The 12,373-nt window shown below is 49.2% G+C and overlaps 1 protein-coding gene across 1 annotated transcript in view; it reads right to left on the bottom strand.

The window, feature by feature from the left end:
* The window catches only part of hydin (HYDIN axonemal central pair apparatus protein), a 1,114,396-nt gene that overhangs the window by 112,322 nt on the left and 989,701 nt on the right, over positions 1-12,373 (bottom strand). Inside the window, exon 73 of the mRNA XM_080187991.1 lies at positions 316-463. Coding sequence (XP_080044117.1) covers positions 316-463 — 148 coding nt within the window. The remainder of the gene's footprint in view (positions 1-315; positions 464-12,373) is intronic.

The raw sequence follows: 12,373 nt of genomic DNA, 5'->3' as shown, positions 1-12,373 counted from the left end.
GTAACATGAATGGGGAAGGGTGGGTGATCGAAGAAATATTGGCAATCCTGGTTCTGTGTCATTCATGAAAATTTGTCAAAGAACTTTCTTGATCAAGGCTGAAAAATAAAACTTGGCATCATCCCAAACAACAAGACACAATCCTGCAAAAGCTAGCAAACTTTGGTGTTTCTACTTTAATCAGCCAAGCTGAGGTAATTATACCTAGACTTACATGGGCAGCACTCATGAGTTCCATGGTTGACGATATTAACCTGGAGCAATATGGTTCACTAAGCTGTTCGTTGGGCTGTGAATTCTGGTTTATTTCCATACCTGCTGTGAGGGAGAATGGTGCCCTTCATCGGCTCCACAGTAAGTTTGGAGACATATCCCTCCGAGTACAGTGTTTCTTCTCTGAAATGGAAGCTGAATGGACTCGGCTCTCTATTAAACATGTTGACAATCTTGTGTGCTTTGTGGCCTGTGGGAGACAAAAGGAACAGGATTGGTGCTAGCAGACATGGGCCGTTTAACATTTTTGTGACCCAGAGAAGGAGAGCCATAACATTCTTTGCTGCTTTGTAAATAGCACAGTTTCTGGTTTGAAGAGTGCTTTTTCTTCAGTGAAGTAACAAAAAATGAGTGTGTGTTAAATATCTTCAGCACTTTCTTCTGTTTTAAATTTTACAGTGTTAATACTGAAATAAAATTTAACATTATGGCATTAATGTTCAATTTCACAATCTGTTTGCAATCTATTTATGTATCTCACCTTCCCCTATCTTTTGGTTTTGTGTCACCCTGCTGACCTCTGATGAAGGGGACGGACTGTGGACCTGTTCCTGGCCAATAAGCATACCACTGAATTATATTCAGGGATTCAGGAGAGTCACATATCCCAGCTCCCTCTCACAGTAGGACATACCAGGTTTTCACTCAGGAGCAGTTTCCCACTTTGATTTCTGACACTTGGGAGGAATTCTCCCATTTTCACTCCTGCCTGCATGAAAATGGGAGTGATTCATGCTGCCACTGGCAGAGCTCCATGGAAGCCATCCACCATGTTTAAATGGACCAGCCTGCTCCTCACATGAAACACAGATCCTCCGTCTCCAGCGGAAGCTGATTCACAAGTGTGAAGAATCACCTCCAGGATTAACAAGTTACAACATGTATATAAGCACTACACATTCATTTCAGCAATGCAAACAGCTTGAAGAAGAACACTCCCAAGATTTCTTGATGCTGACGTGGACCAAATGTGGATCCAGTTGAGGAGAGGAGGGCCATCCTGTTCCCCAAGGAAGGTAGGAGACTGACTTCCTGCCAGTGTAGTAGTAGCAGCCCAGGAGGTGGTGGCTGAAATGGTCAGCAGCCTTTGAAATGGTCAGCCGTCTGGGAGACGGTAGCCAAGGCGGTCAGTAGCCTACAAAGTGGTGGCTGAGGCAGTCAACAGCCTGGAAAGCAGTGGCTGAGGGGTCAACAGCCTGGAAAGCAGTGGCTGAGACGGTCAGCAGCCTAGGAAGCAGTGGCTGAGACGGTCAGCAGCCTGGAAAGCAGTGGCTGAGGTGGTCAGCAGCAACAGCATGACCAGGGGAATGCTGTTCAATATGCCATTGGGATTGAGGCTCGGTAATATGAATGGGAGAGGTGGGTGATTGAAGATATCTTGGCAATTGTGGCTCAGTATCATTCATGAAAATTTGTCAAAGAAGCTGAATGACCTCCTTTGAGCTGCAAGGTGGAGTACCCACCTGTTGTCCCATTCCCAAAAACAATCTCTGCCATCTAACAATGTACAGTTCCAGCCTTCAAGCATCGGCTACCAGCATCTCTCTCCGAACACTGCACTTCCCCACCCCACTGATTTCCATCATTATCCTTCACAGGCTTATCTCAGATCCCACACATATCTCTGATGTCAAGCCCCACACCCATCTGGCTACTGTCTGTTTCCTTTGTGTCCCCCGGACAAGACCTCACACAACATAACAGGAGGGGGACAAGGGAAAGAGGACGGGGGTATGCCAGAGCTGTGGGTCCTCACACCATTTGAGGACAAGGCATTAGAAATTGTGGGAAGCCCCAGAGCAGATATTGTCTGATTGCAAGGTCAGGCTGACCTGAACAAGAGAGAGTCCAAAGCACTTTTGTTAATTCTATCAATTCCCACACTGAGGTTCCCAAAAGTTGATCCCATTTTCTTTCTCTTCCAGAATCACTATCAGGCGATAAAAACAAATTACTGTGGATGCTGGACCCTGAAATAAAAACAAAAAATGCTGGAAAATTTCAGCAGATCTGACAACGGTGGAGCGAGAACAGAGGTAATGTTTTGAGTCTCAGTTGAGGGCAACCCATCCAGGGTCGCATCTGCAGGAGATGGTGATGGCAATTGTGGTACCCAGTCAACACTGAAAGGATGGCTGCCACAGTGCAAAGCATGGGACAAGAGGTCGGAGCTATGTACGATGATGTCCAAGGTGTGACTCACCCAGTGCTGTCCTTTGCTGAAGGCCAAAACAGCAGATCCCAAGAACACACGGACATCTCATAAGGACATAAGAACATAAGAAATAGGAGCAGGAGTAGTCCATCTAGCCCATCGAGCCTGCCCCGTCATTCAATAAGATCATGGCTGATCCAAAAGTGGTTCAGTTCCACTTACCCGCCTGCTCCCCATAACTCTTAATTCCTTTATCGATCAGAAATCTATCTACCTGTGACTTAAACATATTCAACGAGGTAGCTTCCACCGCTTCAATGGGCAGAGAATTCCAGAGATTCACTACCTTCTGAGAGAAGAAGTTTCTCCTCAACTCTGTTCTAAACTGACTGCCCTCCCCCTTATTTTGAGGCTGTGTCCCCTAGTTCTTGTTTCCTTTCTAAGTGGAAAGAATCTCTCTACCTCTACCCTGTCTAGCCCATTCATTATCTTACAAATCTCTATAAGATCACCCCCAGGATTCCAAAATCCAACGAGTACAGGCCCAATCTACTCAATCTCTCCTCGTAAGCTAACCCCCTCATCTCTGGTATCAACCTGGTGAAACTTCTCTGTACTCCCTCCAAGGCCAATATATCCTTTCACAAATAAGGGGACTAAAATTGCACACAGTACTCTAGTTGCGGCCTCACCAGTACCTTGTACAATTGCAGCAAGACCTCCTTGCTTTTATATTCTATCTCCATTCGCCTTCTTGATCACCTGCTGCACCTGCAGACTGAGTTTTTGCAATTCATGTACAAGGACCCTGAGGTCCCTCTGCACAGTAGCATGTTGTAATTTTTCACCATTTAAATAATTGTCCACTTTACTATTATTCCTTCCAAAGTGGATAACCTCACACTTGCTGGATAACCACACACATCTCAAAGGTGCAGATGGACATTGCTACAGCACTCCAGAGCCAAGCACAGTCACACAGGACCATGGCTGAGGGCATTTGCCTCAGGTAAAGGGGACCATGTCTGAAAACATCGCTAACATCACTCAGGCTATGGCAGGCTTTCAGGACTGGCATTGCCAGATAATGCCAAGGCATCAGGAGCTCACTTCACCGGTCCCTCCACTCCATGACCTGAGAGCCACTGAGCATCCCGAGGAAGTAGGAAGTGCTGGATGGAATTCAGCCCAGGGCCTTCCACTAGGGAGACTCTGGCAGTCAGTAGCCCTTCTGAATCTCCCCGCTCCTGACACTGGTACATTTAGTAGGAGTCAGGAAAAAGAGAGTGATATGGTGACACTTGTGACACCCAAACTTTGGCCAGGATTCTAGCTGGAGAGACTGAAATCAACCTACCGAACGGGCTACTGTGCATGCGCTGATCTGTCTGAGCAGAGATCACTGCGTGTGCAGTGGCCTTGCACTGATGGCCTCCATATTGCTGGCCAGCTCTATCATTGGCCAGCCCTGCAACCGACTCCCCCCCCCGTACATGACCAGCTGTCTGCCCACAGCCCAATTACTGGCTCCCCCATCCACTCCCCATCAATTGGCAGCAGACGCCCTTTCTCCCCCACTGATCTCAGGCAGAGAGATCCACCTTCCTCCTTCCACCTAGCGTTATCAGGCAGAGTGATATCACACCCCCACACCCCCCCACGCACCCTGGACCCTCCCACACAAGGCCCCCATCCCCTCCAGGCTCCAATGGCTGCATGACACCTCCTTCTCTCTCCCCTGTCCCCAATCATTAAGGCACTGATCCACTCCCACCCTCATCCCCACCCTCACCCCTCATCAACACACCTACAAGTGTTCGCTTGCTTTCCTCTCAATGCTAACAATCCAGAGGACACCTGCCAAGACTATTACAAATCAAAGGACATGGAAAGCAGTAGGGTGCCTCCACGTCTGAAGTGCAGCCTTGAGGAAAACCTAGAAGGAGCAGGAGGTAATATAGGATGAAGAAGTTGCAGGAGCATTGAGCTGGAATGGGTGAAATTTCACAGTGTTAGTTTGGGAGAAGGGGGACACCAAATTTTCAATTTCACTGTTAAATCCTGTTTTACTCTTATTCTGAGCAGCCTATCACTTCATGTGGCAGGCTCATCAGTGGGGTCTGGTGGAGTGGGGGAGGGTGACTCCAACCTCATCTTCCCATGACCCTACAGACTTATCCTCAAATAGGACACCATGTGAGCCAGAGTAACACATCCTGGTTGATAACTAAACCACTTTATCAGCTGAATTCCTTCACCCTTCCCTAACCACTCTAGCCTCCCCCATCGCCAAACCATGGACTAACAGTAGCTCAGGTGAGAGTGCCCCATTGCACACTTTCGATTAAGAGAGGTTAGTGGAACATCTTGAGGTGGACAGGAATCAGACCTCTTGTTATCATGAGGAGCTTCACAGCTTCCCTCACAGCAAGTCCTCATCACTCTCCTGTCTTGTGGTTAGACCACTGCCACCACCAAGCCAGGCCCATCACCCTGCTTTGATGTAACGGCGAGCCTTGGAGAGGGAAACAGGAGAAAGGGTTGAGAGGAAGTGGGAGAAAAAAGGACTGAGAAGAGGGTGGGGAAGACGAGGTTTGAGAGAACCATGGGGAAGACATGGGGGTCGATTCTCCTCCCATCCTGCTGCGCTACATTTTTAGTGCAGCGGGTTGGGAGATTCCAGCGGCTCCTGATGTGTGAGATCTGCGCAGGGTGTGCCAGCCTGCTAGCATCTCCCAGAGCTGGATTTCAGGCAGCATCAACTTCGTGCCGGAAATTGGTGGGGAGGTGCATAAATTATGGTAATTAACGTTACTATATAGTTTAAATCCTATTAGCAGGCCTGGAAACTTAAGACCCAGGCTCACTAATAGGATTTAAAATAAATGGGAACGTTACCTCTCTTCCTCACTCGCAGTGTTTCACTCCAGCAAGGTTTACAGTTGCATGGAGCTAGTGGCCCAATCCCGCTGAGGTGAAAGGGGGCCCCAATATGCACTCTGCTGCAAAAATATCAACGATTCTGAATCGCACTGCGCAAGCCTGTGAGCGGGGCTCATCACGCCTGAAACCCTGCAGCTCCAATCGGCACCTCCAACTGCGCACGGCAGAAAAAAAGATAGAATGCCACTCCCCTGCCACATTCCTCCTGGGCTGGATAATGTCTCCCCCTAATTTCCACAAACATTGCCCTGCCCCCCAATATTAGCAACCCCCATATTCCCCAACCACCGCGCCCCCCCCCCCCCCCCCCCCCCCCGCACCACCCCTGCCACCCAGACTGATCGCAGCCCCCTCTCCCCCTATTAATCTCAGGCAGAGTGGCAGTGGACCACCCTCCCCCCACAGATCTCAGGCAATTGGCAGAGACCACTCCCCCCCCCACTTCAGCCTCACTGATCTCAGGCAGAGAGATTCACCCTCCCCCCTCCACCTATCGATATCAGACAGAGTGATAGCTGCACCCATCCACCCGCCACCACAACCCTGGACCCCCATCTCCAGGCTCCGATGGCTGTATGACCTTCCTCTCTCTCCCCTGTCCCCAATCATTGAGACACTGTTCCACCACCACTACCCGCCACCCCCCCCCACCCCCACCTCCTCCCTCCTCCAATTTTCTGAGGATGACCTGGGGAGCCTGCTAGATGTAGTAGAGGTGAGGCAGGACACTCTCTCCCCCCCAGGAGGATGCAGACCTGGGGGATTGATGGCAATGCAGCCTGGGAGGCAGTCATTGCCTTGGTCAGTACCTTGGCACTGGCCCCCCTGAACCAGGAAACAGTGCTGCAAAAAGGTCAACGATCTCATCCAGGCAGCAAGGGTTAGTGCTTAACCAATGCCTCATCTTCCCCCAAATCTCCTCCAGCTCCTCCCATCCCCAGGACCCTATATATTTCCAGCCCCTGACCCCCAAGCACCTTCTTCCTATCTCCCCCAAGAGCCCCACTGCGTTTGCCCTCTTAAGGGCCGCCACCTGATACTCTGCAGGAGTCACACCATAATTTCTTTCATGGCTCCTTCTGTCTCCAGAGGAGAAGACTGACCACTACACCAGAGGGCGAAGTCAGTGTGTGGTCCTCACCCCCTTTGAGGAACATTGTGCTGGAGCTGTCAAAGGAAGGGGAGATATATGCTGTTAACAACAGCATGTTCGGGCTGCCATCAAGAAGTGAGCACCTGTCAATCCTCCATTCAATTTGAGGCACCTTCTCAGGGGCATGAGTTTTGGGTATAAGGTTTAAAGGAGATGTATGAGATTTGCACAGAGAGGATAGTGGGTGCCTGGAACTCGCTGATGGATGTCGTGGAGGCAGATATGATAGTGACCTTAAGGGGCGTCTTTACAGCTATGTGAATGAGATGAGAATAGAGGCATATGGTCCCCAGAAGGGTAGGGGGTTACAAATCAAATGGGCAGCCTGGTCGTTGCAGGTTTGCCGAAGGGCTTGTTCCTGTGAAGAAATTTTCTTTGTGCTTAGTTCTACGTTCGATGTAGAAATGTGAATCACGTGTTTGGCATTCCAGATTTCTCTCCCTCCTTTGCATCTAACTTTATGACCTGTGTTGCAGCGACAGAACCGGACGCACCAGGGCCACCTGGACGTCTGAGGCCTCTTGCATGTGGAGTCCTGCCGGAGGCGAGGACTTAGCTGACCCAGGCTACATGCTGGGCCTCTGAGATCACTTCTCCCTCAGCTGCTGGAGGTGCAGCAACACAGCCAGAGAACACAGGAGGGGCTGATGGCCACGCTCTACCAACTGCGAGGCTGTTGGGAGGAGTCCCAAAGCTTTCAGGTGGACCACCTATTGCCTGTCTTGCATGGTTCACAACACAAAACTGCTAGGATGGTGTCAGCAGTGGGAAGCCTGGAGCAGGGGATCCTCATCATGAATGGCAGGCTCCAAGCGATGGCTACTGCAGCTCCCACCCATCCTGGTCAGGACAGGTCAGATGAGTCCTCGGAGAATATAGCTGAAGGAACCTCTGAGGATGGCACGTTTTGGCATCACCTCACAACTCACAATCCCAGATACTGACACGTCGGTTGGTCCACTTAGTGATGAGACTTCTGGGTCACTATCTGGTGAGCACGACACATCTGGTAATATTCATCGGGTGGAAGAGGGAACATCTGAGGCCTCTGGCACGTGGGGGTCTACCAGAGGCAAGGACTCAGCTAGCCTCAGGCTACATGCTGGACCTCTGAGATCACTTCTCCCTCAGCTGCTGGAGATGTAGCAACAGAGAGAGAGAATGAGGAGGGGCTGATGGCCAGTCTACCAATTGCGAGGCTGTTGGGAGGAGTACCAAAGCTTTCAGGTGGACCAGCTATTGCCTGTCTTGCATGGTTCACAGGCTGACACTGCAAGGATGATGTCTGCAGTGGAAAGCCTGCAGCAGGGGATCCTTATCAAGAGTAGCAAGCTCCAAGCAATGGCCGAGTCACAGCAGGCCACGACTGAGGGACTGAACAGGCTTCTGGAGATTCTGTGGCCCATGGCTGAGAGACTTGAGAACTTGCAGGAGACCCAATGAGACAGTGCTGAGACACAACAGGCTACAGCAGCAGCCCTTGAGAACGTGGCCCAGTTGTAGAGGGTCATGGCTGAGGAATTGCAGAGTGTGGCCCAGTCTCAGAGTGCACTTGTTGCTGCCACTGGCAGGTGGCCCCTGACTCAGGTGGCCATCACAGAAGGCTTGACCACCATGGATAGGATGTAGGTCCTCCAACTGCCAGGGCCAGGAGATGCTGGAGCTTCTGGAGCTCACTGCAGAAATACCGCAGTCCCATCAAGTGACCCAGGGGCCCACAGGAACGTCAAGGGCGGAGGAAGACGTAAGCCCATGCTGGGACCTTCCGGCCAGGAGGCAGTGGATACACCTTCTGACTCATGAACCTGATGAACTCCTAGCTGGCAAAAGATGTTCCATTGTTAATGATGAGCATCTCCGGGATCCCATGTGTTGAAAAGGAGGTACAAAGTTTCTCTACCATTATTGTTGTGGTCACCAAATGCATCCACTTGGAGTGAGCATCCACCATGACTAGAAATGTCAAGCTCATGAATGGTCTACGTAATTCTTGCACAGTCTAGTCCATGGTCTACCCAGCCAAATGGGTATAGGAGAGCTGCTGGTGGCAACTTTTACATCACCTCACAACTCACAATCCCACGTACTGATACGTCAGTTGGTCCACTTTGTGATGAGACTTCTGGGTCACTCTCTGGCGAGCATGACACATCTGGTAATATTCATCGGGTGGAAGAGGGAACATCTGAGGCCTCTGGTATGTGGGGGCCTACCACAGGCAAGGACTCAACTAGCCCCAGGCTACATGCTGGACCTCTGAGATCACTTCTCCCTCAGCTGCTGAAGATGTAGCAACAGAGAGAGAGAATGAGGAGGGGCTGATGGCCAGTCTACCAATTGCGAGGCTGTTATTGGCATTGTTGGCATTGACCCACAAGCACCACTATGGCCGCTTCCATTTCGGGCCACAATAGCTTCTTGCTAACATCTTCATTTTGGATACTCCAGGGTGTCCTTGATGTAGTTCAGCCAGTATGGAATGGTGGCCCTGACTTGGAACAATCACTCATGCCGCACTACCCTGCCCCACCGCCCCCACCATACCAGTACCAACTTCTACAGTGAGCTGCTTTCCTCTACTCCAATATGGATGGAATTGGGGCAGTGCTAGTCTTTCAATTTCTCCCATGAGCACTAATGGTTTAGCTTTTACGAGGACTGGGTCCTTTTGCGCCCAAAGACGCATATTATTTGTGGCCACTTGAAGGATACCCAGGAAATTCATGGTTATTACCATCTCTTCTACTGATCGTACCGTTGGTAAAGTGTCTGCTAAAGGCAGTCTACTCAAGGCACCTGTATTTGCCATAAGGCTTCCCAGACCATGCTTCAACTGAGAGTTGTAGGCGGCCAGTAATAACACCTGCTACTGGATACGGACTGACGTTATTGGTGGCACTGCTTTGTCCTCTCTTAGTAGCCCCAGTAGTAGTTTATGGTTGGTGACAATCACAAATTTCTCCCCATAAAGATATTGATGAAGCTTTTTCACTCCAAATGTTACCACCAAACCTTTCTTTTCATTGTGGGCATACTTGCTTTCTGTTATAACCAAGATGCTGGAGGCATACGCTGTTTGGCTTTCCTCTCCATTTGGCCATCTGCTATTACTGCCTGGATGCCGTATGGAAACCATTGCAGGTTAACACTAACTCCTTTTTGGGATCATAATGTGCTAAGGTACATGACGATGGTACTTTATTCTCTTAAATGACAGGCATTCCCAGGCTTAATCCTTTTTTAGCAGACGGTGTAGCAGAACCAAGATGGAGGCATGGCTTGGCATAAACTTTCCACAGTACATCCCAGCCCTAGAAATGACTGTAACACGACAATGGATGAGGCAGCTGGGTCCTCTTTAAACGTCTGCACCTGATCCTCCAAAGGATGTCGACCCTACTTGTCCACTTTGTAGCTCAGATAGGTCACTTGACGAACAAGGAAGACGCATTTCTCACTTCTTAGATGCATGCTGGCCCTTTGGAAAATGACTAAGAACTTTGTCCAGGTTCTGTAGGTGTTCTGCCATTGTTTTACCTGTAATGAGAACGTGATCCAGATAATTGCCACCTGGGGTAAACCTTGTAACATGTCCTCCATTATTCTCTGGAAGATCAAGAAGGTCACGATACTCCAAAAGATATTGGTCGAGGCCCTTTAGAGTGTTGATTGTGGAATATTTCTGCGAATCCTAATCCAGCTACAACTGCAATTAAGCATGGCTCATATATAATTTTGAGAATAAGAATCGCCCTGTCAACTTTGCATATAAATCCTCAAACTGGGGAATCGAATATTTGCCCAGCTGTGAAAAATGATTTCTTGTTTGTTTAAAAACCCAGCAAAGGCAGACTGAACCATCTGGCTTTAAAATAGGCACGACCAGTGCTGCCCATTGCGCGAACTAGACAGGTTTCATGACACCTTCTCATCCCAGTCTTCTATTTTCTTTTTCCACTTTTTCCCTTCAAACATGATGCAAGCCAGACCTGAAAAATTGCGCAACTGTATCTTGGTCAATACGTAAGGGTGCCTTGGCTCCTTTTATAGTTCTTAGCCCTTCTCGGAAAGTTTCTGGGTATTTGAGCAGGACTTCACTTAAGTGAGTATTTTTGCGTCAACCCAAATTCACATGTTTTCGACTGTCTTCTCAACCCCAATTGTCCACGGCAGGGTCAAAAGAATCCAGTTTCACAAACAGAGGCATGATGCCTCAAAATAGCTTTCCCCAAGCAAAGCCAGCTGTCATTCTTTTTCCTCGTCAGGACTGAAATAATTCCTCGGAAACTAGAGTCCCTTCACCAGATTCTCTTTATTTACAAACTCAATTCCACTGCTAAGAGTGTTTCAGGTACAATGGCAGAATCCAGCTTGACAGTAGCTCTGGCTCTCCTCAATACATACATGTCAGATTCCCTGATTGAGCAGACAATCATTACCTCAATCAGGGAGCTCATATACCAAGAGGCCAACCTCATGGGCCCCACTGAGGTTATTGCAGGGGCGATGGGTCAGGTGAATCCTAACTGCCTTGACACTCGTTGGAAATCCTAACTCTGGGCCGACACTCCATTCAGCAGGGCATCAGGAATTCCACGGGCAACCTGATAAGGCTAAAGAATTCCATTTTTGATCTCCCCTAAAACTAACCCCCTGATAAAATTCAAACCTGTCAAGGACTTGGATTCCATTCTCAGAGACTCTTCCTCCCCCCGATTAACAACTCATTTCCAACAATCTAGGCCACAAGGACCACGAGTTAAGAACAGGTTCAGAAAAGGAATATTAATGGAAGCTTGGGCTCGAGGAGGAGTTCTTGGAATGCTGCCGGGATAGTTTCCTGGAACAGTGTGTGTTGGAGCCGACGAGGGAGCGAGCTATCTTGGATCTGGTGTTATGTAATGAGGCGGGTAGAATTAGGGACCTTGCGGTGAAGGATCTCTTGGGGAGAGCGATCATTGTATGGTGGAGTTTCTGGTGCAGATGGAGGAGGAGAAAGTGGGTTCCCGGACGCGCGTCCTTTGTTTGAACAGAGGGGAGTACGGTAGGATGAGAGAAGAATTGGCGAATGTGGCCTGGGGGAGCGCGTTGGAAGGTAGGTCTGCTGAGGAGCAGTGGAGGATCTTTAAGGAGATCTTTCTTGGTGCTCAGCGGAAATTTATTCCGATGGTCAAAAAGGACAGTAGGAGGTGAGGTAATAAGCCGTGGATAACGAAGGAGGTGAAGGAAAGTGTTAAATTAAAAGCGGAGGCGTTTAGAGTAGCTAAGAGTAGTGGGCAAGAAGATGATTGGGAGAGGTTTAAATGTCAACAAAGATTGACAAAGAAGTTGATAAAGAAGGGTAGGAGAAACTATGAAGCTGGGCTAGCGCTTAATATAAAAAAGGATAGCAAGAGTTTTTATAAATATATAAAAAGGAAGAGGCTGGCTAGGGTGAACGTTGGTCCCTTAGAGGATGAGAAGGGGGACTTAGTGGTAGGGGATGGGGATATGGCTGAGGTCTTGAATAACTTTTTTGTTTCTGTCTTCACAGAGGAGGACGTGAATAATTTGCCGGGTGTTAGAGATGGAGAGGTGGTAGGACTGGAGGGTCTTAATGACATTACTGTTACTAGAGAGGCAGTGCTCGACAGACTGGAGGGGCTGATTGTGGACAAGTCGCCAGGACCGGATGGAATGCATCCGAGGGTTCTGAAAGAAATGGCGGAGGTGATAGTGGATGCCTTGGTGGTTATTTTCCAGACGTCGCTGGATTCCGGGGAAGTGCCGGAAGATTGGAAAACGGCTAATGTTACACCGTTGTTTAAGAAGGGTGCCAGGCAAAAGACAGGGAATTATAGGCCGGTTTG

This window comes from Carcharhinus amblyrhynchos, chromosome 4 (genome assembly GCF_965287045.1).
Source record: "Carcharhinus amblyrhynchos chromosome 4, sCarAmb.v2.hapA, whole genome shotgun sequence".
NCBI classification, from domain to species: Eukaryota; Metazoa; Chordata; class Chondrichthyes; order Carcharhiniformes; family Carcharhinidae; genus Carcharhinus; species Carcharhinus amblyrhynchos.
Note: the sequence above shows the minus strand (reverse complement) of the source record. Positions and strands in the feature narration are given on the sequence as shown.